The following is a 26,626-nucleotide window of genomic DNA, read 5'->3' on the forward strand; positions in this document are numbered from 1 at the left end:
GGAGGCTATATACAGGGGTACCAGTACAGAGTCAATGTGGAGGCTATATAGAGTGGTACCAGTACGGAGTCAATGTGGAGGCTATATACAGGGGGTACCAGTACAGAGTCAATGTGGAGGCTATATACAGGGGTACCAGTACAGAGTCAATGTGGAGGCTATATACAGGGGGAACCAGTACAGAGTCAATGTGGAGGCTATATACAGGAGGTACCAGTACAGAGTCAATGTGGAGGCTATATACAGGGGTACCAGTACAGAGTCAATGTGGAGGCTATATACAGGAGGTACCAGTACAGAGTCAATGTGGAGGCTATATACAGGGGGTACCAGTACAGAGTCAATGTGGAGGCTATATACAGGAGGTACCAGTACAGAGTCAATGTGGAGGCTATATACAGGGGTACCAGTACAGAGTCAATGTGGAGGCTATATACAGGGGGTACCAGTACAGAGTCAATGTGGAGGCTATATACAGGGGGTACCAGTACAGAGTCAATGTGGAGGCTATATACAGGGGGTACCAGTACAGAGTCAATGTGGAGGCTATATACAGGGGGTACCAGTACAGAGTCAATGTGGAGGCTATATACAGGGGGTACCAGTACAGAGTCAATGTGGAGGCTATATACAGGAGGTACCAGTACAGAGTCAATGTGGAGGCTATATACAGGAGGTACCAGTACAGAGTCAATGTGGAGGCTATATACAGGGGGTACCAGTACAGAGTCAATGTGGAGGCTATATACAGGAGGTACCAGTACAGAGTCAATGTGGAGGCTATATACAGGAGGTACCAGTACAGAGTCAATGTGGAGGCTATATACAGGAGGTACCAGTACAGAGTCAATGTGGAGGCTATATACAGGAGGTACCAGTACAGAGTCAATGTGGAGGCTATATACAGTGGGTACCAGTACAGAGTCAATGTGGAGGCTATATACAGGAGGTACCAGTACAGAGTCAATGTGGAGGCTATATACAGGGGTACCAGTACAGAGTCAATGTGGAGGCTATATACAGGAGGTACCAGTACAGAGTCAATGTGGAGGCTATATACAGGGGTACCAGTACAGAGTCAATGTGGAGGCTATATACAGGGGTACCAGTACAGAGTTAATGTGGACGCTATAAACAGGAGGTACCAGTACAGAGTCAATGTGGAGGCTATATACAGGGGTACCAGTACAGAGTCAATGTGGAGGCTATATACAGGGGGTACCAGTACAGAGTCAATGTGGAGGCTATATACAGGGGGTACCAGTACAGAGTCAATGTGGAGGCTATATACAGGAGGTACCAGTACAGAGTCAATGTGGAGGCTATATACAGGAGGTACCAGTACAGAGTCAATGTGGAGGCTATATACAGGAGGTACCAGTACAGAGTTAATGTGGAGGCTATATACAGGGGGTACCAGTACAGTCAATGTGGAGGCTATATACAGGGGGGTACCAGTACAGAGTCAATGTGGAGGCTATATACAGGAGGCACCAGCAGAGAGTCATAGTGGAGGCTATATACAGGGGGTACCAGTACAGAGTCAATGTGGAGGCTATATACAGGAGGTACCAGTACAGAGTCAATGTGGAGGCTATATACAGGGGGTACCAGTACAGAGTCAATGTGGAGGCTATATACAGGGGTACCAGTACAGAGTCAATGTGGAGGCTATATACAGGGGTACCAGTACAGAGTCAATGTGGAGGCTATATACAGGAGGTACCAGTACAGAGTCAATGTGGAGGCTATATACCAGTACAGGGTACCAGTACAGAGTCAATGTGGAGGCTATATACAGGGGGTACCAGTACAGAGTCAATGTGGAGGCTATATACAGGGGGTACCAGTACAGAGTCAATGTGGAGGCTATATACAGGGGTACCAGTACAGAGTCAATGTGGAGGCTATATACAGGAGGTACCAGTACAGAGTCAATGTGGAGGCTATATACAGGAGGTACCAGTACAGAGTCAATGTGGAGGCTATATACAGGGGGTACCAGTACAGAGTCAATGTGGAGGCTATATACAGGGGTACCAGTACAGAGTCAATGTGGAGGCTATATACAGGGGTACCAGTACAGAGTCAATGTGGAGGCTATATACAGGAGGTACCAGTACAGAGTCAATGTGGAGGCTATATACAGGAGGTACCAGTACAGAGTCAATGTGGAGGCTATATACAGGAGGTACCAGTACAGAGTCAATGTGGAGGCTATATACAGGGGGTACCAGTACAGAGTCAATGTGGAGGCTATATACAGGGGTACCAGTACAGAGTCAATGTGGAGGCTATATACAGGGGTTACCAGTACAGAGTCAATGTGGAGGCTATATACAGGAGGTACCAGTACAGAGTCAATGTGGAGGCTATATACAGGGGGTACCAGTACAGAGTCAATGTGGAGGCTATATACAGGGGGTACCAGTACAGAGTCAATGTGGAGGCTATATACAGGAGGTACCAGTACAGAGTCAATGTGGAGGCTATATACAGGGGGTACCAGTACAGAGTCAATGTGGAGGCTATATAGAGTGGTACCAGTACAGAGTTAATGTGGAGGCTATATACAGGAGGTACCAGTACAGAGTCAATGTGGAGGCTATATACAGGGGGTACCAGTACAGAGTCAATGTGGAGGCTATATACAGGGGTACCAGTACAGAGTCAATGTGGAGGCTATATACAGGGGGTACCAGTACAGAGTCAATGTGGAGGCTATATACAGGAGGTACCAGTAAAGAGTCAGTGTGGAGGCTATATACAGGAGGTACCAGTACAGAGTCAATGTGGAGGCTATATACAGGAGGTACCAGTACAGAGTCAATGTGGAGGCTATATACAGGGGTACCAGTACAGAGTCAATGTGGAGGCTATATACAGGAGGTACCAGTACAGAGTCAATGTGGAGGCTATATACAGGGGGTACCAGTACAGAGTCAATGTGGAGGCTATATACAGGAGAGTCAATGTGGACTATATACAGGGGTACCAGTAGAGTCAATGTGGAGGCTATATACAGGAGGTACCAGTACAGAGTCAATGTGGAGGCTATATACAGGAGGTACCAGTACAGAGTCAATGTGGAGGCTATATACAGGAGGTACCAGTACAGAGTCAATGTGGAGGCTATATACAGGAGGTACCAGTACAGAGTCAATGTGGAGGCTATATACAGGAGGTACCAGTACAGAGTCAATGTGGAGGCTATATACAGGGGTACCAGTACAGAGTCAATGTGGAGGCTATATACAGGGGGTACCAGTACAGAGTCAATGTGGAGGCTATATACAGGGGGTACCAGTACAGAGTCAATGTGGAGGCTATATACAGGAGGTACCAGTACAGAGTCAATGTGGAGGCTATATACAGGAGGTACCAGTACAGAGTCAATGTGGAGGCTATATACAGGAGGTACCAGTACAGAGTCAATGTGGAGGCTATATACAGGGGTACCAGTACAGAGTCAATGTGGAGGCTATACAGGAGGGTACCAGCAGAGAGTCAATGTGGAGGCTATATACAGTAGGTACCAGTACAGAGTCAATGTGGAGGCTATATACAGGAGGTACCAGTACAGAGTCAATGTGGAGGCTATAAACAGGAGGTACCAGTACAGAGTCAATGTGGAGGCAATATACAGAAGTCGAACCAGTTCAGTGTCAATGTGGAGGCTATATAGAGTCGTTCCAGTACAGAGTCAATGTGGAGGCTATATACAGGAGGTACCAGTAAAGAGTCAATGTGGAGGCTTTATACAGGGGGTACCAGTACAGAGTCAATGTTGACGCTATAAACGGGGTACCAGTACAGAGTCAATGTGGAGGCTATATACAGGAGGTACCAGTACAGAGTCAATGTGGAGGCTATATACAGGAGGTACCAGTACAGAGTCAATGTGGAGGCTGTATACAGGACGTACCAGTACAGTGTCAATGTGGAGGCTATATACAGGGGGTACCAGTACAGAGTCAATGTGGAGGCTATGTACAGGGGGTACCAGTACAGAGTCAATGTGGAGGCTATATACAGGGGGTACCAGTACAGAGTCAATGTGGAGGCTATATAGAGTGGTACCAGTACAGAGTCAATGTGGAGGCTATATACAGGAGGTACCAGTACAGAGTCAATGTGGAGGCTATATACAGGAGGTACCAGTACAGAGTCAATGTGGAGGTTATATACAGGAGGTACCAGTACAGAGTCAATGTGGAGGCTATATACAGGGGGTACCAGTACAGAGTCAATGTGGAGGCTATATACAGGGGGAGGCTACCAGTACAGAGTCAATGTGGAGGCTATATACAGGGGTACCAGTACAGAGTCAATGTGGAGGCTATATACAGGAGGTACCAGTACAGAGTCAATGTGGAGGCTATATACAGGAGGTACCAGTACAGAGTCAATGTGGAGGCTATATACAGGGGTACCAGTACAGAGTCAATGTGGAGGCTGTATACAGGAGGTACCAGTACAGAGTCAATGTGGAGGCTATATACAGGAGGTACCAGTACAGAGTCAATGTGGAGGCTATATACAGGGGGTACCAGTACAGAGTCAATGTGGAGGCTATATACAGGGGTACCAGTACAGAGTCAATGTGGAGGCTATATACAGGAGGTACCAGTACAGAGTCAATGTGGAGGCTATATACAGGGGTACCAGTACAGAGTCAATGTGGAGGCTATATACAGGAGGTACCAGTACAGAGTCAATGTGGAGGCTATATACAGGAGGTACCAGTACAGAGTCAATGTGGAGGCTATATACAGGGGGTACCAGTACAGAGTCAATGTGGAGGCTATATACAGGGGGTACCAGTACAGAGTCAATGTGGAGGCTATATACAGGAGGTACCAGTACAGAGTCAATGTGGAGGCTATGTACAGGGGGTACCAGTACAGAGTCAATGTGGAGCATATATACAGGGGGGTTCCGATACAGAGTCAATGTGGAGGCTATATACAGGGGGTACCAGTACAGTCAATGTGGAGGCTATATACTGGGGGTACCAGTACAGAGTCAATGTGGAGGCTATATACAGGAGGTACCAGTACAGAGTCAATGTGGAGGCTATATACAGGGGTACCAGTACAGAGTCAATGTGGAGGCTATATACAGGAGGTACCAGTACAGAGTCAATGTGGAGGCTATATACAGGAGGTACCAGTACAGAGTCAATGTGGAGGCTATAAACAGGAGGTACCAGTACAGAGTCAATGTGGAGGCTATATACAGGAGGTACCAGTACAGAGTCAATGTGGAGGCTATATACAGGGGGTACCAGTACAGAGTCAATGTGGAGGCTATATACAGGGGGTACCAGTACAGAGTCAATGTGGAGGCTATATACAGGGGGTACCAGTACAGAGTCAATGTGGAGGCTATATACAGGGGTACCAGTACAGTGTCAATGTGGAGGCTATATACAGGGGTACCAGTACAGAGTCAATGTGGAGGCTATATACAGGGGGTACCAGTTCAGAGTCAATGTGGAGGTTATATACAGGAGGTACCAGTACAGAGTCAATGTGGAGGCTATATACAGGGGGTACCAGTACAGAGTCAATGTGGAGGCTATATACAGGGGTACCAGTACAGAGTCAATGTGGAGGCTATATACAGGGGGTACCAGTACAGAGTCAATGTGGAGGCTATATACAGGGGTACCAGTACAGAGTCAATGTGGAGGCTATATACAGGAGGTACCAGTACAGAGTCAATGTGGAGGCTATATACAGGGGGTACCAGTACAGAGTCAATGTGGAGGCTATATACAGGGGTACCAGTACAGAGTCAATGTGGAGGCTATATACAGGAGGTACCAGTACAGTGTCAATGTGGTGGCTATATACAGGAGGTACCAGTACAGAGTCAATGTGGAGGCTATATACAGGGGGTACCAGTACAGAGTCAATGTGGAGGCTATATATACAGGGGGTACCAGATACAGAGTCAATGTGGAGGCTATATACAGGGGGTACCAGTACAGAGTCAATGTGGAGGCTATATACTGGGGGTACCAGTACAGAGTCAATGTGGAGGCTATATAGAGTGGTACCAGTACAGAGTCAATGTGGAGGCTATATACAGGAGGTACCAGTACAGAGTCAATGTGGAGGCTATATACAGGGGGTACCAGTACAGTCAATGTGGAGGCTATATTCTGGAGGTATAAGTACAGAGTCAATGTGGAGGCTATATACAGGAGGTACCAGTACAGAGTCAATGTGGAGGCTATATACAGGAGGTACCAGTACAGAGTCAATGTGGAGGCTGTATACAGGGGGTACCAGTACAGAGTCAATGTGGAGGCTGTATACAGGGTTACCAGTACAGAGTCAATGTGGAGGCTATATACAGGAGGTACCAGTACAGAGTCAATGTGGAGGCTGTATACAGGGGGTACCAGTACAGAGTCAATGTGGAGGCTGTATACAGGAGGTACCAGTACAGAGTCAATGTGGAGGCTATATACAGGAGGTACCAGTACAGAGTCAATGTGGAGGCTATATACAGGGGTACCAGTACAGTCAATGTGGAGGCTATATACAGGGGTACCAGTACAGAGTCAATGTGGAGGCTGTATACAGGGGGTTACCAGTACAGAGTCAATGTGGAGGCTATATACAGGGGGTACCAGTACAGAGTCAATGTGGAGGCTGTATACAGGGTTACCAGTACAGAGTCAATGTGGAGGCTATATACAGGGGGTACCAGTACAGAGTCAATGTGGAGGCTATAAACAGGGGGTACCAGTACAGAGTCAATGTGGAGGCTTATATCAGGAGTGTACCGGTACAGAGTCAATGTCATGAGTGAACAGGGAGTACAGGAGGGGGCTGAGCATGCACCCCTGAGGGCCCCCCTGTGATGAGGATCAGCGTGGCAGATGTGTTGTTACTTACTCCTACCACCTGTCTGTGGCCCGTCAGGAAGCCCATGATCCAGTTACCAGGTTGCTAAGCTTAGAGATGAGCTTTGAGGGCACTATGGTGTTGAAAGCAGAGCTGTAGTCAATGAATAGCATTCTCACTTTTTTTTATTATTTTTTATCTAGGCAAGTCAGTTAAAGAACAAATTCCTATTCACAATGACAGCCTATGAAAGTGGGTTAACTTGTCACGAATCCCGCTGAAGATGGTGCCTCTTCCTGTTCGGGCGGCGCTCGGCGTCGCCGGCCTACTAGCTCCCATCGATTCCCTTTCCGTTTGTTTCTGTTAGTTGGGTCTAATTGGTAACACCTGTTTTGAGTTTAGTTTTGTTTGTAGGCTATTTAAGGGCACGAGGCCCGCTGGCTATTGTGTGGGCTTGTTCTCTGTTTTATGGTGTTGGTTTATTTTGTGGTCTCTATTTTTCCAGACAGTTTAGTCCTGTTTGTTTGGACGGGTTGTTTCATGCGCCCTTGTGTTTTGCATGTCCGTTTTCGCTGTCTGTGGAATAAAGATCCACGTTCGGAACTAACCTGCTCTCTGCGCTTGACTCCTCCACATACCCGTTCCTAGGAGCCGTAACATAACTGCCATGTTCACGGGTAGAAAGACAGATTTTTACCTTGTTAGCTCAGAGATTCGATCTTGCACCTTTACGGTTACTGTCACAATTTTCTAACCACCTGCCGCCTCTACAGTCATGGCCAAAAGTTTTGAGAATGACACAAATATTAATTTCCACAAAGTTTGCTGCTTCAGTGTCTCTAGATATTTTTGTCAGATGTTACTATGGAATAGTGAAATATAATTACAAGCATTTCATAAGTGTCAAAGGCTTTTATTGACAATTACATGAAGTTGATGCAAAGAGTCAATATTTGCAGTGTTGACCCTTCTTTTTCAAGACCTCTGCAATCCACCCTGGCATGCTGTCAATTAACTTCTGGGCCATATCCTGACTGATGGCATCCCATTCTTGCATAATCAATGCTTGGACTTTGTCAGAATTTGTGGGTTTTTGTTTGTCCACCTGCCTCTTGAGGGTTGAACACCAATGCTCAATGGGATTAAGGTCTGGGGAGTTTCCTGACCCTGGACCCAAAATATCGATGTTTTGTTCACCGAGCCACTTAGACATCACTTTTGCCTTATGGCAAGGTGCTCCATCGTGCTGGAAAAGCCATTGTTCATCACCAAATTGTTCCTGGATAGTTGGGAGAAGTTGCTCTCGGAGGATGTGTTGGAACCATTCTTTATTCATGGCTGTGTTCTGAGGAAAAATTGTGAGTGAGCCCAGTCCCTTGGCTGAGAAGCAACCCCACACTTGAATGGTGTCAGTGTCATGCTTAGGTGTAATAGGTGGCAGGGAAGTCAGGCAGGAGAGTCAAAAGGAGTGTAAAATGGAGTCTTTTAATAAAGTTCCCTGAGTATGCTCCATAACACTAAATGTACAAACAAACAAACATGGGTACGAGGACCCGACGCGCACCTATACAACAAACACACTACACTGACAATAAAACAATCTCTGACAAAGACATGAGGGGAAACAGAGGGTTAAATACACAACAGGTAATGAATGGGATAGAAAACAGGTGTGTGGGAAGACAAGACAAAACCAATGGAAAATGAAAAAAGGATCAATGATGGTTAGAAGACCGGTGACGTCGAACGCCGAGCACCACCCGAACAAGGAGAGGCAACGACTTCGTCAGAAGTCGTGACAGTCAGGATGCTTTACTGTTGGCATGACACAAGGTTGATGGTCGCGCTCACCTTGTCTTCTCCGGACAAGCTTTTTTCCGGATGCCCCAAACAATCGGAAATGGGATTCATGAGAGAAGATGACTTTACCCCAGTCCTTAGTAGTCCAATCCCTGTACCTTTTGCAAAATATCAGTCTGTCCCTGATATTTTCCCTGGAGAGAAGTGGCTTCTTTGCTGCCCTTCTTGACAACAGGCCATCCTCCAAAAGTCTTCGCCTCACTGTGCGTGCAGATGCACTCACACCTGCCAGCTGCCCTCACACCTGCCTGCTGCCATTCCTGAGCAAGCTCTGTACTGATGGTGCCCTGATCCCGCAGCTGAATCAACTTTAGGAGCCGGTCCTGGAGCTTGCTGGACTTTCTTGGGTGCCCTGCAGCCTTCTTCACAACAATTGAACCGCTCTCCTTGAAGTTCTTGATGATCCGATAAATGGTTGATTTAGGTGCAATCTTACTGGCCGCAATATCCTTGCCTGCAAAGCAATGATGACGGCACGTGTTTCCTTGCAGGTAACCATCGTTGACAGAGGAAGAACAATGATTCCAAGCACCACCCTCCTTTTGAAGCTTCCAGTCTGTTATTCTGGAAGAATTTGTTCTTAACTAGTTAAATAAAGGTAAAAAATTAAATAAAAAATAAAAAATTCGAACTCAATCAACATGACAGAGTGATCTCCAGCTTTGTCCTCGTCAACACTCACACCTGTGTTAACGAGAGAATCACTGACATGATGTCAGCTGGTCCTTTTGTGGCAGGGCTGAAATGCAGTGGAAAGGTTTTTGGGGATTCAGTTCATTTGAATGGCAAAGAGGGACTTTGCAATTAATTGCAATTCATCTGATCACTCTTCATAAGATTCTGGAGTATCTTCAAATTGCCGTCATACAAACGGAGGCAGCAGACTTTGTGAAAATAAAATTAATATTTGAATCATTCTCAAAAAGTTTGGCCACGACTGTACATAGGTATTCCTTTTGTCCAGATGTGAAAGGGCAGTGTTGAGTGCAATAGAGATTGCATCATTTGTGGATCTGTTGGGGTGGTATGCAAATTAGAGTGGGTCCAGGGTTTCTTGGATAACGGTGTGGAGTGAGCCATGACCAGCTTTTCAAAGCAATTGATGGCTAAAGACGTGAGTCTCTGATCTGATGAAACCAAGATTAAACTCTTTGGCCTGAATGCCAAGTGTCAAGTCTGGAGGAAACCTGGCACCATCCCTACGGTGAAGAGTGGTGGTGGCAGCATCATGGTGTGGGGATTTTTTCAGCGGCAGGGACTGGGAGACTAGTCAGGATCGAGGGAAAGATGAACGGAGCACAGAGAGTACAGAGAGATAATTGATGAAAACCTGCTCAAGAGCACTCAGGACCTCAAACTGGGGCAAAGGTTCACCTTCCAACAGGACAACGACCCTAAGCTCACAGCGAAGACAACATAGAAGTGGCTTTGGGACAAGTCACTGAATGTCCTTGAGTGGCCCAGCCAGAGCCCGGATTTGAACCCGATCGAACAACTCTGAAGAAATCCTGAAAATAGCTGCACAGCGACGCTCTCTATCCAACCTGACAGATCTTGAGAGGATCTGCAGAGAAGAATGGGAGAAACTCCACAAATACAGGGGTGCCAAGATTGTAGTGTCATACCCAAGGCGGCTTGAGGCTATAATCACTGCCAAAAGTGCTTCAACAAAGTACTGAGTAAAGGTTCTGAATACTTATTTAAATGTGATATTTCAGTTTTAATTTTAAAATGCATTTGCATAAATTTCTAAAATCCTGTTTTTGCTTCGTCATTATAGGGTGTTGTTGTGCAGATTCATGAGGAAAACCTCCCAATTGAATCAATTTTAGAATATTCCAGTAAATTCAGGAAGTAAACTGAAAATTCCAATTGTCTTCTATGGTTTTCAATGAGGAAAATGTGGAATTTGGTTTACTTTCTGAATTGACTGGAAATTAAATGGATTTGACTCCAACACTGGTTTTACTACAAATCTGTCAACGTCATTATTAAGTCAATCGATGTTATAATGCATAAAGCTCACAGATGTGCTTGTTCTCATTCAGAGTAAATTATTCTCATTGAATAAAACAGAATTAAACAAATCAAATGTATTATGCACCTGAATAACTTCAACAACCTGGTTGATTCTCTGGTTGATTCTCTGGTTGATTCTCTGCTCAACAACACTGACTGTGAATCAATCTGGTTGATTCTCTGGTTGATTCTCTGCCCAACAACACTGACTGTGAATCAACCTGGTTGATTCTCTGGTTGATTTTCTGCTCAACAACACTGACTGTGAATCAATCTGGTTGATTATCTGCTCAACAACACTGACTGTGAATCAATCTGGTTGATTCTCTGCTCAACAACACTGACTGTGAATCAATCTGGTTGATACTCTGGTTGATTCTCTGGTTGATTCTCTGCTCAACAACACTAATAGTGTCAAACTTTGTTTTGTGTCCAGGCTGTCACTTCTGTCATCAGCTGCTAACACCAGTTTTGCACCTTTGTCCTTGAGAGACTGGATGACGTCTTCCTGCTCCCTCTTCCAGAGTGAGAACACTGATGGCTCAACATGGTTTTCTGAGAGACTGGATGAAGGCATCCTGCTCCCTCTTCCATAGTGGGAACACTGATGGCTCAACATGGGCTTCCTGGTTATGAAAGAAAGTGTGGTGGTCAATGGTAGCCACTCCCATTGTTTGAAGCAGTTGTAGTCTTTGTTGGCATGTATCCAGACCCCAGAATGGTAGTAGAAAGGAGCCTGTTCCCCGCATGCTTCCTCACAATCATTGTCTGGATCGACCCCTCCCCCACCTGACCACAGGACCAGTATTGCTGTCTGATCTTCATTCCTACAGTCTTCATCACCGCCCCTGGAGTCTCTTCACTGTCTGATCTTCATTCCTACAGTCTTCATCACCGCCCCTGGAGTCTCTTCACTGTCTGATCTTCATTCCTACAGCCTTCATCACCACCCCTGGAGTCTCTTCACTGTCTGATCTTCATTCCTACAGCCTTCATCACCATCCCTGGAGTCTCTTCACTGTCTTCATTCCTACAGTCTTCATCACCGCCCCTGGAGTCTCTTCACTGTCTGATCTTCATTCCTACAGTCTTCATCACCATCCCTGGAGTCTCTTCACTGTCTGATCTTCATTCCTACAGCCTTCATCACCGCCCCTGGAGTCTCTTCACTGTCTGATCTTCATTCCTACAGCCTTCATCACCACCCCTGGAGTCTCTTCACTGAGTAAGTATAGATAGTGTAAGAAACCTCTCCCATTCTACTTGTCTATTATCTTTGTTTAGAAATAGTCATTTGTGTGACCTACTGATTTTCCCTACAATTCATTTTAAGGATTTAGAAATATAGAAATGGTAGAACGAGGAATGTCTGGAATAAAAATATATACAGTTGGTTTACAATATATATGGGATGGTGTGTCTAGACATTATGGACAGTATATGAATATAAAAGGTGTGTACAGTAGTAGTTATATAGGATGAGCCTTGACTAGAATACAGGGTGGAGTACTGGGTGGTTGACAGCTAGTAACTCTGACTAAAGTTTAGGGCACGGTACTGGGCGGAGGCCGGCTAGAGGTGACTATTTAACAGTCTGATGACCTGGAGATAGACCACACATTAACCACACAATAAGTATTGTGGTGTCAGCATCATGTTATGGGTATGCTTGTCACCGGCAGGGACTGGTGAGTTTGTCAGGATCAAAAGAAATATGAGGAGCAAAGTGTAGACTTTGTATAAGCACTGTTCAGCCTTAACTGTGGAGTGACCCCAGGAAATGGGATATCAGCCAACTCAGTGACAACTACAGAACACAACAATGTATAGTTTACACAAATATTAGTCTCTTAGCTCTTATTGCAGGACTTTGACTGTGGTACACCACCTCCCCAGTCAACCTATTGTGTGTATTGAAAATTCATATAGGACTGTACAATTAGCTAACTGGCTACTGATCAACCTATTGTGTGTATTGAACATTCATATTGGACAGCCTTACCTATAGAGTAGCACCACCACCCATCAGCCCATTCTCTTCTTGATGTCAAAGCTGCAGTGTATTGTTGCTATTGGAGTTTATGATTAATAATCCTATTTACTTCAAGACACACTAAGATGTCACCATACTATTCATTTAAAGCCCCTCTGTCAGATATAAATCATCAGAGTGGGAAACCAACTGACATGGAAACAATGGAGCAAATGTATCACTATCAGAGGGGTGTATTATGACATCAGATAGAACTAGTCAGACATTCCAAATATCACTTGATTATCAGAGGGGTGTATTATGACATCATATAGAACTACTCAGACATTCCAAATCAGGCTTCATCCATATCATGAAGGTGGATATTGATCCAACCATTTCTAAAGTAATGACCGGGCTGACGGAAACAGGATATGCCTGAACAATTTTATAAAAGCCGACAAACTATATGTTAGTTTGTTTGACATGGTGGGGACTTTTTGTGTCAGTAAAAATGTATAAGTGAGAAATGGAGGTGGAAACTCCTTTATGAGCAAATATTTATATAATAACCATCACATCTTAGTTAACTTGGAGTCACGTGATGATATGTTGTGTGGTCCTCCCACTACGACTTGGGAACCCATGTAGTTTATTAGGCTACAGATGAAATAAGTTATGAACTTCACAGGGTGGTGAAAGTGCACGTGATGAGCTTGATGCTCCTTTCCAATACATTTTGATGGTCTTATTCTGGTGACAGGTGACATGATGATCGATGCTTGGCTGCCATTGACAAATAAAATAATATCGCTCTCATCCATAACAATCTCATCATGTAGGTAGCCTACCAACACTGTATCTATGAGCTGCTGGCTACAGTGCACGGGACAAGATAATTTTTGCTATATAATGCAACAGTTTTGTAAACCATCAGTAGAGTTGAAAATGCGATGGAAACCATTGGGAATTTAACAGCAAAAGTTATTTATTTGTCACGCAAAGCCTTTAATCTGCATTAAGTCAGTTTGATAGAAACATTTCTGGTGGGAAAATGTATATATTGTTTTATGCAGATTTTTGAATATTCACATGAATATCTGTCTCAAATTACATGGAGATTTAGCTACTAAGGTGGATATCGATCCAACACCTGCTGCTTATTCAAACCAGCCCACTGGGCACAGACATCAGTTCAACATGTAGTTTCTATTTACATTTCTATGAGTGGTCAACTAAAGTGAATTCAACATGAAATCAACACAAAATGTCACCTGTCACTGAATTTAGGTTGCAAGTTGGGTGAAACACAAAATGTTACCTGTCATTGGATTTAGGTTGCAAGTTGGGTGAAACACAAAATGTTACCAGTCATTGGATTTAGGTTGCTGGTTGGGTGAAACACAAAATGTTACCTGTGGAAACAATGTTTATTCAACCAGTGGGAGGCTTGTAAATTCCCCCAGGAAAGTGGAATGAGGAACTCTTCTTTGAGACAATGATAAACAGCAATCCTTGGGAGAGCTGTGGTGGATATTATACAATAAGGATCTGCTGGAGTCCAAGTCAAACCAAGATTCTTTATTTCTGAGCTCAAAGAGAATAACAGAGTTACACAGCGCAGTGTAGACAGTCTGAATTCCTGAAGTATTGAGTGATTAGCACATATCTTTATAGTTTCCTGTTCCTGGGAGGGACTTTATTCATACAAGGATGCAGGTGCAAATTGGTTTGCAACACAGGATGATGCTCCCAAGAACAGGAGATTATAATAGGACAGTTTCACAAGGTTAGTCACATACTCAGTTATGTGGACACACAAACAATTAACATTTTCCATTACAGAGTCTGAACATTTTCATTGAATTAAATCATCAGTGGGCCAACAATGCAAATGTCAACAATGGAACTAATGCATCACATCCAAATATCACTTGATTATCTGTAGTGCTGGAGGAATGACACACCCAGATAAACACACACAAAGAGTTTTAAAAAAGGACAGTTTAAAAGAAGAAACCTGATCTTCTTTATATTCAAACTGACAGAGTTCATACTCACTTCATGTTTTCTAATAAAAACAAACAAATATATGTTTGAGTATACCCTGTACCATTTAATTTAATCTGGTAAAGACAGGTAAACACATTGTCAGTCAACAATATAAGACAACGGGAGCACTGTGTATGTTCTCTGATGAATTTTAAGTCAATGAGATGTGAAATATTAATATACAAGTAATTATTCTCTCCTGTGTGGATTCTCTCATGACATTTAAGTGACTGTGATGAGTAATATGTTTTCCAGTCTGGGCTTTTGTAAGCATTCTCCGCCCTGTGTGCAGTCTCATCTGTTCCTTCAGGCTTCCGAAATGGGCAAACGCTTTGCACCCTGGGAGCAGTGATAAGGCTTCTCCCCTGTGTGTATTCTCTCATGTTGTTTCAGATGACAAGGCCGTTTGAAACTCTTTCCACACTTGGAGCAGTGGTACGGCTTCTCTCCTGTGTGTATTCTCTCATGTCGCTTCAAATGCCCTGACTGGTTGAAACACTTTCCACACTGGGAGCAGTGGTATGGTTTCTCCCCTGTGTGTATTCTCTCATGTTGTTTCAGGTTCCTTAAAACGTTAAAACTATTTCCACATTGGGAGCAGTGGTAAGGCTTCTCCCCTGTGTGTATTATCTCATGTCGTTTCAGGTTCCCTAAATTGTTAAAATTCTTTCCACATTGGGAGCAGTGGTAAGGCTTCTCCCCTGTGTGTATTCTCTCATGTTGCTTCAGCTGCCCTGACTGGTTGAAACACTTTCCACACCTGGAGCAGTGGTATGGTTTCTCCTCTGTGTGTATTCTCTCATGTTGTTTCAGGTTCCCTAAATTGTTAAAATTCTTTCCACATTGGGAGCAGTGGTAAGGCTTCTCCCCTGTGTGTATTTTCTCGTGTCGTTTCAGGGCCCATAACCTGTTCCAACCCTTTCTACAGTGGGAGCACTGTTGTCGTCTTGCTGGTTTGGACGTCCCTGGCTCTGGATCCTCTGTGTCTGGTCTTTCTCCTGCCAAATACACTGTGTTATTTTTAAATAGAGACCCGAATGAAAACTCCACATGATCAAACAACCTTGCTACGAGGGTAAATCCTAAATCAGATCTCTCAACCTGAGGCCGGTTTTAACAATCTTAGTGTGATTTTAAAACCAATGTAGAGCTTCCTAGTAATTATTGCTATGTTTACATTACTTAACAGCAATCCTTGGGAGAGTTGTGGTGGATATTATAAAATAATGATCTGCTGGAGTCCAAGTCAAACCAAGATTCTTTATTTCTGAGCTCAGAGAGAATAACAGAGTTACACAGTGCAGTGTAGACAGTCTGAATTCCTGAAGCATTGAGTGATTAGCACATATCTTTATAGTTTCCTGTTCCTGGGAGGGACTTTATTCATGGAATGACACACCCAGATAAACACAAACATAGAGTTTAAAAAAGGACCATTTAGACAAGGAACCTGATCTACTTTATATTAAAACTGACAGCCTCCATATTCAATTCATGTCTTCTAATGAGTATACTTTGTACCATTCAATTTGATATGGTATAAACAAGTAAACACATTCTCATTCAACAATATAAGACATTGATAGAACTGGGCATGTTCTCTGATGAATTGTAAGTTAATGTTATGTGAAATATAAATGAACACACTAGGATAAGTAATTACATGCCTTTTAAGTGACTGGGATGAGTAATATGTCTTCCCACAGTCTGAGCATGTGTTTCAACCTTGGCTTCTCCCCTGTGTGGATATTCGACTGTGATGAGAAATAAGTCTTCATGAGCTTTCAGGCTTCCTAAGTGGCTATATCCATTTCCACACTGGATGCAGTGGTAAGGCTTCTCTCCTGTGTGCAGTCTCATGTGTTCATTCAGGTTTCCTAAGTGGCTAAATCTCTTTACACACTGGGAGCATTTGTAAGGCTTCTCACCTGTGTGGATTCGCTCATGCACTTTCAGGTGTCCTAATTCGCAACAACTATTTCCACACTGGGCGCAATGGTATGGCTTCTCCCCGGTGTGTATTCGCTCATGAGATTGCTGGTTCCCTAACAAGATAAAATGCTTTCCACACTGGGCGCAATGGAAAGGCTTCTCCCCTGTATGCATTCTCTCGTTTCTTTTCAGATTTCCTAAAAGGTTAAAACTCGTTCCACACAGGGTGCAATGGAAAGGCTTCGCTTCGGTGTGTATCCTCTCATGTCTTTTCAGGCTTCCTAACTTGGTAAACCTAGTTCCACAATGGTAGCAGTGGTAAGGCTTCTCCCTGAGTGTATTCTCTCATGAGCTTTCAGGCTTCCTAACTTGGTAAAACTCTTTCCAATCTGGGAGCAGAGGTGTTGACTTGGTGGTTTCTCTTATTCCCCGAGTTTGGTTTTTCTCCTGCCAAAGGCAGTGTTTATTTAAAGAGAGCCCTGAATGAAACCACATGATAAAACCACCTTGCAATGAGGTTTAATCCAAATCAGATCCCTCAATAACCGGAAGCCATTTTTCAAACATTTCATAATTTAAAACAATCTTGGTGTGATTTTAAAGCAGATTATTATGTTGTAGAGCTTCCTAGTAATTTGTTTAGTTTACATTACTTACTCATTCTGTTTTAGAAGTCAGAAAACAAAAACTAGACAGTTCTAGGACACTGAAGACACAGAAGTCGCTGGATTCCTATTGAGCAGGTGGATCTTAATATATAACCCTCATAGCTGTATGATACAGAATTTGACCTACACACTTCCTTAAACCTAAAATAAGTAGAGAAGTAATTTGGTGTGGAAGTCCAAAATATGTTTTACATTGGAGACAGACACAAAGCACATCAGTAACATCTCCCTGTTGTCTCAAGGGTTCGACACATTGCTGTTCACAAATCTTTAACATTTTGACTAATCACTAATGTCATGATATTTCGGGTAAAGTAAAAAGAATGAAATATTTGGGGCAGATTAAAATATATATTATTATAAACAACTTTTTGTTGGCAGGTAAGATAGGAGAGGTTAGTTAAGTAGTGGTTAGGCAGGTAAGATAGGAGAGGTTAGGTAAGTAGTGGTTAGGCAGGTAAGATAGGAGAGGTTAGTTAAGTAGTGGTTAGGCAGGTAAGATAGGAGAGGTTAGTTAAGTAGTGGTTAGGCAGGTAAGATAGGAGAGGTTAGGTAAGTAGTGGTTAGGCAGGTAAGATAGGAGAGGTTAGTTAAGTAGTGGTTAGGCAGGTAAGATAGGAGAGGGTAGGTTAGGTAAGTAGTGGTTAGGCAGGTAAGATAGGAGAGGTTAGGTAAGTAGTGGTTAGGCAGGTAAGATAGGAGAGGTTAGGTAAGTAGTGGTTAGGCAGGTAAGATAGGAGAGGTTAGGTAAGTAGTGGTTAGGCAGGTAAGATAGGAGAGGTTAGGTAAGTAGTGGTTAGGCAGGTAAGATAGGAGAGGTTAGGTAAGTAGTGGTTAGGCAGGTAAGATAGGAGAGGTTAGGTAAGTAGTGGTTAGGCAGGTAAGATAGGAGAGGTTAGGTAAGTAGTGGTTAGGCAGGTAAGATAGGAGAGGTTAGGTAAGTAGTGGTTAGGCAGGTAAGATAGGAGAGGTTAGGGTAAGTAGTTAGTTAGGCAGGTAAGATAGGAGAGGTTAGGTAAGTAGTGGTTAGGCAGGTAAGATAGGAGAGGGGGCATTGATACTTAATTTCTTTGCTTTGGTTCCATCCAGCCCCCTTTCCCCCATATTATGTGTGAAGGAATAAATTCCTAGTAAATGGTCAATTCTCTGCCTTTTGTCATCCTTACTCACAGCTACAGTCCCAGACCTCTTTCGCTTCACGTTGCGTTGTAGCAGGGTGTTGCGTTTCCTCCTCATAGAGGCGTAACAGTGATGTTAACGGACCTAAACCAGGGAATTTTTACTAAGATTAAATGTCAGGAATAAGATTAAATGTCAGGAATTGTGAAAAACTGAGTTTAAATGTATTTGGCTAAGTTGTATGTAAACTTCTGACCTCCACTGTATATAGTACCAGTCAAAAGTTGGACATACCTCCTCATTCAAGGGTTTTTCTTTTTTGCTATTTCCCACATTGTAGAATAATGGTGAAGACATCAAAACTATGAAGTAACACATACAGAATCATGTAGAAACCAAAAAAGTGTTAAGCAAATCAAAGTATATTTTATATTTGAGATTATTCAAAGTAGCCACCCTTTGCCTTGAGCTTTGCATGCTCTTGGCATTCTCTCAACCAGCTTCACCTGAAATGCTTTTTCTAACAGTCTTGAAGGAGTTCCTACATATGTTAAGCACTGGTTGCTTTCCTTCACTCTGCGGTCCAACTCATCCCAAACCATCTCAAATGGGTTAAGGTTGGGTGATTGTGGAGGCCAAGACATCTGATGCAGCATTCGATCACTCTCGTTGGTCAAATTGCCCTTACACAGCCTGGAGGTGTGTTTTGGGTCATTGTCCCATTGAAAAACAAATGATAGTCCCACTAAGCCAAAACCAGACAGGGTGGTGTATCGCTGTAGTAGCCAACCTGGTTAAGTGTACAATGAATTCTAAAAATCATTGACAGTGTCACCAGCAAAGCACCCCCACACCTCCTCCTCCATGCTTCACGGTGGGAACCACGCATGCAGAGATCATTCTACTCTGCGTCTCACAAAGACATGGCGGTTGGAACCCAAAAATCGCAAATTTGGACTCATCAGACCCAAGGACAGATATCCACCGGTCTAATGTCCATTGCTCGAGTTTCTTGGCCCAAGCAAGTCTTCTTATTATTGGTGTCCTTTAGTAGTGGTTTCTTTGCAGCAATTTGACCATGAAGGCCTGATTCATGCAGTCTCCTCTGAACAGAATTGATTGTTGAGAAAGTTCTGTTCCTTGAACTCTATGAAGCATTTATTTGGGCTGCAATTTCTGAAGGCTGGTAACTCTGGTAATGAAGCTGGTTGAAAATGATCCTTCGCAGCAGAGGTAACTCTGGGTCTTCCTTTCCTGTGGAGGTCCTCATGAGAGCCAGTTTCATCATAGCGCCTGATTGTTTTTGCGACTGTACTTGAAGAGACTTTCACTGAAGTCACTAATTTTCCTGATTGACCTTCATGTCTTAAAAGTAATGATGGACTGTCGTTTCTCTTTGCTTATTTGAGCTGTTCTTGCCATAATATGGACTTGATGTTTCTATACACCACATAAGTGTCTTGTCACAACACAACTGATTGGCTCAAACGATATATGTAACATCCATCATGATTTTAAGGAAATGGGACAGGCAATGTAACATCCATCATGATTTTAAGGAAATGGGACAGGCAATGTAACATCCATCATGATTTTAAGGAAATGGGACAGGCAATGTGACATCCATCATGATTTTAAGGAAATGGGACAGGCGTGGTAACATCCATCATGATTTTAAGGAAATGGGACAGGCGTGGTAACATCCATCATGATTTTAAGGAAATGGGACAGGCGTGGTAACATCCATCATGATTTTAAGGAAATGGGACAGGCGTGGTAACATCCATCATGATTTTAAGGAAATGGGACAGGCAATGTAACATCCATCATGATTTTAAGGAAATGGGACAGGCAATGTAACATCCATCATGATTTTAAGGAAATGGGACAGGCAATGTAACATCCATCATGATTTTAAGGAAATGGGACAGGCAATGTAACATCCATCATGATTTTAAGGAAATGGGACTGGCAATGTAACATCCATCATGATTTGAAGGAAATATTTTTGCAGTCTATCTTCATGTCAACTGATGGGTTTTGACCTATAAACTTCAAACATCCTTAATGATGTCACGGCGGGAGAGAGAGAGAGAGAGAGAAGGTGCCGGACGTATAAATACTGTCAGAACATGTTATTGACATCAGGGATCATATGGAAAGGAGGGGTGGGGTCACAGACCGGTACGAGTCAACAGGACAGCTCTGAGTTAGGGAGGATTAAGGAATTCGAGGATGAGGTCAGATGAAGTGAGAAAGAACAGTCATCACTACAGTTCTGCCGAGCAACAGAGAGGTATTGGTCTGACCATATGTGAGGAGGAGACTCAGCCTTGGAAGTGTTAAATGCCAGCGCTGGTGTGAATAGGTTGCTTGTCTCATGCAGCTGTAAGACCCAATGGGTGATTTAAACTTGGTTTAAGCTTTACTAACCGTCCCTGAGTTTATTTACTCTGTTTGTTTATTTAGAACCTAACACAACTAACAGAACTCTGTCTACTGTGGTGGAAATATACCTGGTAACAGATACCAGTCCATCTTCCTGTCAACTAACAGACCTCTGCTGGTTGTCCTGGTAACATACTAGATGGCAGATCTATTTAATTTGTTCAAACTAAACTACAGCACTTACTTTGGTGTGTCAAATCTGATCCTTTCTTCTCTTCTCCTCCTCTCACAGTTCCACTCAGCCCCGTTGTTTTCCTGTAGTCCACCAGCAGCACAGACAACCTCTTCATACCCAGCAGTAACGTGCTACCGGGAGAGGCACGACACGGGGACTCCGGGAGGAGGAAGGGCTAGCGTTGTCCTGGTAACCATAAAGAGGGGACACAGACACATATCATTATGGATGCTGATGTCACTGTTGTCATGAAGTGCTTTACAGAAACCCATCCCAGACCCAGAGAGAGACAAGCTGTATGCTAGACCAGACCAAGCTGTATGCTAGACCAGACCAAGCTGTATGCTAGACCAGACCAAGCTGTATGCTAGACCAGACCATGCTAGACCAAGCTGTATGCTAGACCAGACCAGATGCTAGACCAGACCAAGCTGTATGCTAGACCAGACCAAGCTGTATGCTAGACCAGACCAAGCTGTATGCTAGACCAGACCAAGCTGTATGCTAGACCAGACCAAGCTGCTAGACCAGACCAAGCTGCTAGGCCAGACCAAGCTGTATGCTAGACCAGACCAAGCTGTATGCTAGACCAGACCAAGCTGTATGCTAGACCAGACCAAGCTGTATGCTAGACCAGACCAAGCTGTATGCTAGACCAGACCAAGCTGTATGCTAGACCAGACCAAGCTGTATGCTAGACCAGACCAAGCTGTATGCTAGGACCAGACTAGACAGACCAAGCTGTATGCTAGACCAGACTGTATGCTAGACCAGACCAAGCTGTATGCTAGACCAGACCAAGCTGTATGCTAGACCAGACCAAGCTGTATGCTAGACCAGACCAAGCTGTATGCTAGACCAGACCAAGCTGTATGCTAGGCCAGACCAAGCTGTATGCTAGACCAGACCAAGCTGTATGCTAGACCAGACCAAGCTGTATGCTAGACCAGACCAAGCTGTACGCTAGACCAGACCAAGCTGTATGCTAGACCAGACCAAGCTGTATGCTAGACCAGACCAAGCTGTATGCTAGACCAGACTAGACAGACCAAGCTGTATGCTAGACCAGACCAAGCTGTATGCTAGACCAGACCAAGCTGTATGCTGCTGTATGAGGCCAGACCAAGCTGTATGTAGCCAAGTATGCTAGGCCAGACCAAGCTGTATGCTAGACCAGACCAAGCTGTATGCTAGACCAGACCAAGCTGTATGCTAGACCAGACCAAGCTGTATGCTAGACCAGACCAAGCTGTACCATCTGGTGTTCTGTTCTGGAGAGACTCTTCTCTGTCTCGTCAGCATCAGGATGTTGTTGAGGCTCCCCAGAGGATCCACAATAGTCATGTCTCTCTCCTGTTTGAACGAGAACATCAAACAGATGGTGAACTTATTACCATCATCAATTATTACTGTCTATTACAGTCATAGGGTCTTATCAGAGGCATTAATATCTCTAAATTAATTGGATGCCTTTTGTGTCCCTTTGATATTTTAAGTATAAATTATGCTCCATTATTACATTTTGAAAGCCTGTTATATATAATTAAATCTCATTTAACAGTCCCAAAAATATATGTAGCAATGGCAGATTGACCCTTTAACAATTTATATAGTACTGAACATCGCATTGAAGTGAAGAACTTAAGTAGAATGCCCCTTAAAAACCACACATTAGTTCAACAACTGCATAGTTTGTGCCCCTGTTTTTAAGACAGTACTCACTGGTGTTAATCTGATGTTCTGTCTCCTCCTCTTTCACTCCCAAAACCTCTTCCTCCTTCACCTTTACTGAGATAGAACCTTTTAGAGAGGAAGAGGATGCTTTCTCTTCTTTCCCTATAACAGCCTCTTCTTCCTCCTCTTCCATTCTGAAAGGTTCTTTCTCTCCTTTCACTGTAATATCCTCCTCCTCTTCGTCTTTCACGACAATGTAAAGCGCCAGAGCATCTTTCTCTCCTTCCACTGTAATATCCTCCTCTTCGTCTTTCACGACAATGTTCAGCGCCAGAGCTTCTTTCTCCGTACAGCAGACATCATCTTCTTCAGCAGGGGATGAGTAGTTTAATGAGCTCATGGTCAGGGATGTTAGCTAGCTAGTTAGCAAGCTTAGCCTTAGCATTAGCCTAGTGCTAGGCTCAGAATCAATCTTTAACACATTTGCAACTTGAACAAGCAAATTAGGTTAAAGTTAACGTCAACTGAAATGTGTTTTATACACTGCGATTAGCTAATGTACATTAACATGTCCTAAAACGTCAATGTTTCAGTTTTACCTTGTCCAGCAAGCTATCGAGGTGGTTGAAATAGTATCCGTGTTGTTGTTCCCGAAGAAGCGTCCCGTCCAGTCCATTATACGTCACACAAGAAGCATCACCTGAAAGACGCCATCGCCATCTGCTGACTGGAGTGGGTAACGCAGTTTGGAAACAATAGTCACGACACGTTGTATTGGAAAGAACGTCATAATTATTTAACAATGAGCTGAAATATTTTCTCTTACGTCTTACAACTAATACATTCCTGTACACAGACGTAGAAGCGTAATATGAATATGTAGATCATACTATTCCCTTAAAGCTACGCTACAAAGCCACAACAGGTGTAGACATTACCGTGAAATTCTTACTGACAAGCCCTTAACCAACAATGTAGTTAAGAAAAATAAGAGGTAAGAAAAAACGTTACACAATAAAAAAACTATACCATGGCAACAGAGTCAATGTGGAGGTTATATACAGGAGGTACCAGTTTTATTTACTTATTTTTTATTTCACCTTTATTTAAGTTCTCATTTACAACTGCGACCTGGCCAAGATAAAGCATAGCAGTGTGAACAGACAACACAGAGTTACACATGGAGTAAACAATTAACAAGTCAATAACACAGTAGAAAAAAATGGGAGTCTATATACAATGTGTGCAAAAGGCATGAGGAGGTAGGCAAATAATTACAATATTGCAGATTAACACTGGAATGAAAAATGATCATGTACATGTAGAGATATTGGTGTGCAAAAGAGCAGAAAAGTAAATAAATAAAAACTGTGGGGATGAGGTAGGTGAAAATGGATGGGCTATTTACCAATAGATTCTGTACAGCTGCAGCGATCGGTTAGCTGCTCAGATAGCTGATGTTCGAAGTTGGTGAGGGAGATAAAGGTCTCCAACTTCAGCGATTTTTGCAATTCGTTCCAGTCACAGGCAGCAGAGTACTGGAACGAAAGGCGGCCGAATGAGGTGTTGGCTTTAGGGATGATCAGTGAGATACACCTGCTGGAGCGCGTGCTACAGATGGGTGTTGCCATCGTGACCAGTGAACTGAGATAAGGCGGAGCTTTACCTAGCATGGCCTTGTAGACGACCTGGAGCCAGTGGGTCTTGCGACGAATATGTAGCGAGGGCCAGCCGACTAGAGCATACAAGTCGCAGTGGTGGGTAGTATAAGGTGCTTTAGTGACAAAACGGATGGCACTGTGATAAACTGCATCCAGTTTGCTGAGAAGAGTGTTGGAAGCAATTTTGTAGATGACATCGCCGAAGTCGAGGATCGGTAGGATACTCAGTTTTACTAGGGTAAGCTTGGCAGCGTGAGTGAAGGAGGCTTTGTTACGGAATAGAAAGCCGACTCTTGATTTGATTTTTGATTGGAGATGTTTGATATGGGTCTGGAAGGAGAGTTTGCAGTCCAGCCAGACACCCAGGTACTTATAGGTGTCCACATATTCAAGGTCGGAACCATCCAGTGTGGTGATGCTAGTCGGGCATGCGGGTGCAGGCAGCAATCGGTTGAAAAGCATGCACTTGGTTTTACTAGCGTTTAAGAGCAGTTGGAGGCCACGGAAGGAGCGTTGTATGGCATCGAAGCTTGTTTGGAGGTTAGATAGCACAGTGTCCAATGACGGGCCGAAAGTATATAGAATGTACAGTACAGAGTCTATGTGGAGGCTGTATACAGTGGTGTCCCCCAGGGCTCTGTTCTAGGCCCTCTCCTATTCTCGCTATACACCAAGTCACTTGGCTCTGTCATAACCTCACATGGTCTCTCCTATCATTGCTATGCAGACAACACACAATTAATCTTCTCCTTTCCCCCTTCTGATGACCAGGTGGCGAATCGCATCTCTGCATGTCTGGCAGACATATCAGTGTGGATGACGGATCACCACCTCAAGCTGAACCTCGGCAAGACGGAGCTGCTCTTCCTCCCGGGGAAGGACTGCCCGTTCCATGATCTCGCCATCACGGTTGACAACTCCATTGTGTCCTCCTCCCAGAGCGCTAAGAACCTTGGCGTGATCCTGGACAACACCCTGTCGTTCTCAACTAACATCAAGGCGGTGGCCCGTTCCTGTAGGTTCATGCTCTACAACATCCGCAGAGTACGACCCTGCCTCACACAGGAAGCGGCGCAGGTCCTAATCCAGGCACTTGTCATCTCCCGTCTGGATTACTGCAACTCGCTGTTGGCTGGGCTCCCTGCCTGTGCCATTAAACCCCTACAACTCATCCAGAACGCCGCAGCCCGTCTGGTGTTCAACCTTCCCAAGTTCTCTCACGTCACCCCGCTCCTCCGCTCTCTCCACTGGCTTCCAGTTGAAGCTCGCATCCGCTACAAGACCATGGTGCTTGCCTACGGAGCTGTGAGGGGAACGGCACCGCAGTACCTCCAGGCTCTGATCAGGCCCTACACCCAAACAAGGGCACTGCGTTCATCCACCTCTGGCCTGCTCGCCTCCCTACCACTGAGGAAGTACAGTTCCCGCTCAGCCCAGTCAAAACTGTTCGCTGCTCTGGCCCCCCAATGGTGGAACAAACTCCCTCACGACGCCAGGACAGCGGAGTCAATCACCACCTTCCGGAGACACCTGAAACCCCACCTCTTCAAGGAACTGATGTCAGAAGGTGAATTCACCAATTTGTAAGTCGCTCTGGATAAGAGCGTCTGCTAAATGACTTAAATGTAATGTGGAGGCTATATACAGGAGGTACCAGTACAGAGTCAATGTGGAGGCTATATACAGGAGGTACCAGTACAGAGTCAATGTGGAGGCTATATACAGGGGGTACCAGTACAGAGTCAATGTGGAGGCTATATACAGGGGGTACCAGTACAGAGTCAATGTGGAGGCTATATACAGGAGGTACCAGTACAGAGTCAATGTGGAGGCTATATAGAGTGGTACCAGTACAGAGTTAATGTGGAGGCTATATACAGGAGGTACCAGTACAGAGTCAATGTGGAGGCTATATACAGGAGGTACCAGTACAGAGTCAATGTGGAGGCTATATACAGGGGGTACCAGTACAGAGTCAATGTGGAGGCTATATACAGGAGGTACCAGTACAGTGTCAATGTGGAGGCTATATACAGGAGGTACCAGTACAGAGTCAATGTGGAGGCTTTATACAGGGGTACCAGTACAGAGTCAATGTGGAGGCTATATACAGGCTTTATAGTGTCAATGTGGAGGGGGTACCAGTACAGAGTCAATGTGGAGGCTATATACAGGGGGTACCAGTA

General features: G+C 44.2%; 1 protein-coding gene across 2 annotated transcripts; it reads right to left on the reverse strand.

Moving 5' to 3' along the window:
- Positions 1-14,277: 14,277 nt before the first annotated feature.
- LOC135538480 (gastrula zinc finger protein XlCGF7.1-like) lies at positions 14,278-23,453 on the reverse strand. Of its 2 annotated transcripts, none has more exons than XM_064964367.1 (5): positions 23,379-23,453; positions 22,828-23,145; positions 22,361-22,458; positions 21,115-21,291; positions 14,278-15,761 (listed from the first exon to the last, which is right to left on the reverse strand). In XM_064964367.1, exons 4-5 carry the CDS (start codon positions 21,218-21,220, stop codon positions 15,070-15,072), a joined length of 798 nt encoding a protein of 265 aa, XP_064820439.1. In that variant the 5' UTR covers positions 21,221-21,291; positions 22,361-22,458; positions 22,828-23,145; positions 23,379-23,453; the 3' UTR covers positions 14,278-15,069. The 2 variants fall into 2 exon arrangements, with proteins under 2 accessions (XP_064820439.1, XP_064820441.1); XM_064964369.1 differs by having other exon boundaries at positions 22,828-23,142; positions 23,379-23,447.
- Positions 23,454-26,626: the final 3,173 nt, after the last annotated feature.

Source organism: Oncorhynchus masou, unplaced genomic scaffold, assembly GCF_036934945.1.
Source record: "Oncorhynchus masou masou isolate Uvic2021 unplaced genomic scaffold, UVic_Omas_1.1 unplaced_scaffold_972, whole genome shotgun sequence".
Classification (NCBI taxonomy): Eukaryota; Metazoa; Chordata; class Actinopteri; order Salmoniformes; family Salmonidae; genus Oncorhynchus; species Oncorhynchus masou.

Excerpts from the sequence above, each read along its gene's own strand:
- LOC135538480 (XM_064964367.1), bottom strand. The coding sequence starts at position 21,220 with ATGAAGAGGTTGTCTGTGCTGCTGGTGGACTACAGGAAAACAACGGGG. Across the intron at positions 15,762-21,114 it reads ATCAGATTTGACACACCAAA|GAGAAAGACCAGACACAGAG; the intron begins GTAAGTGCTGTA and ends TGTATTTGGCAG.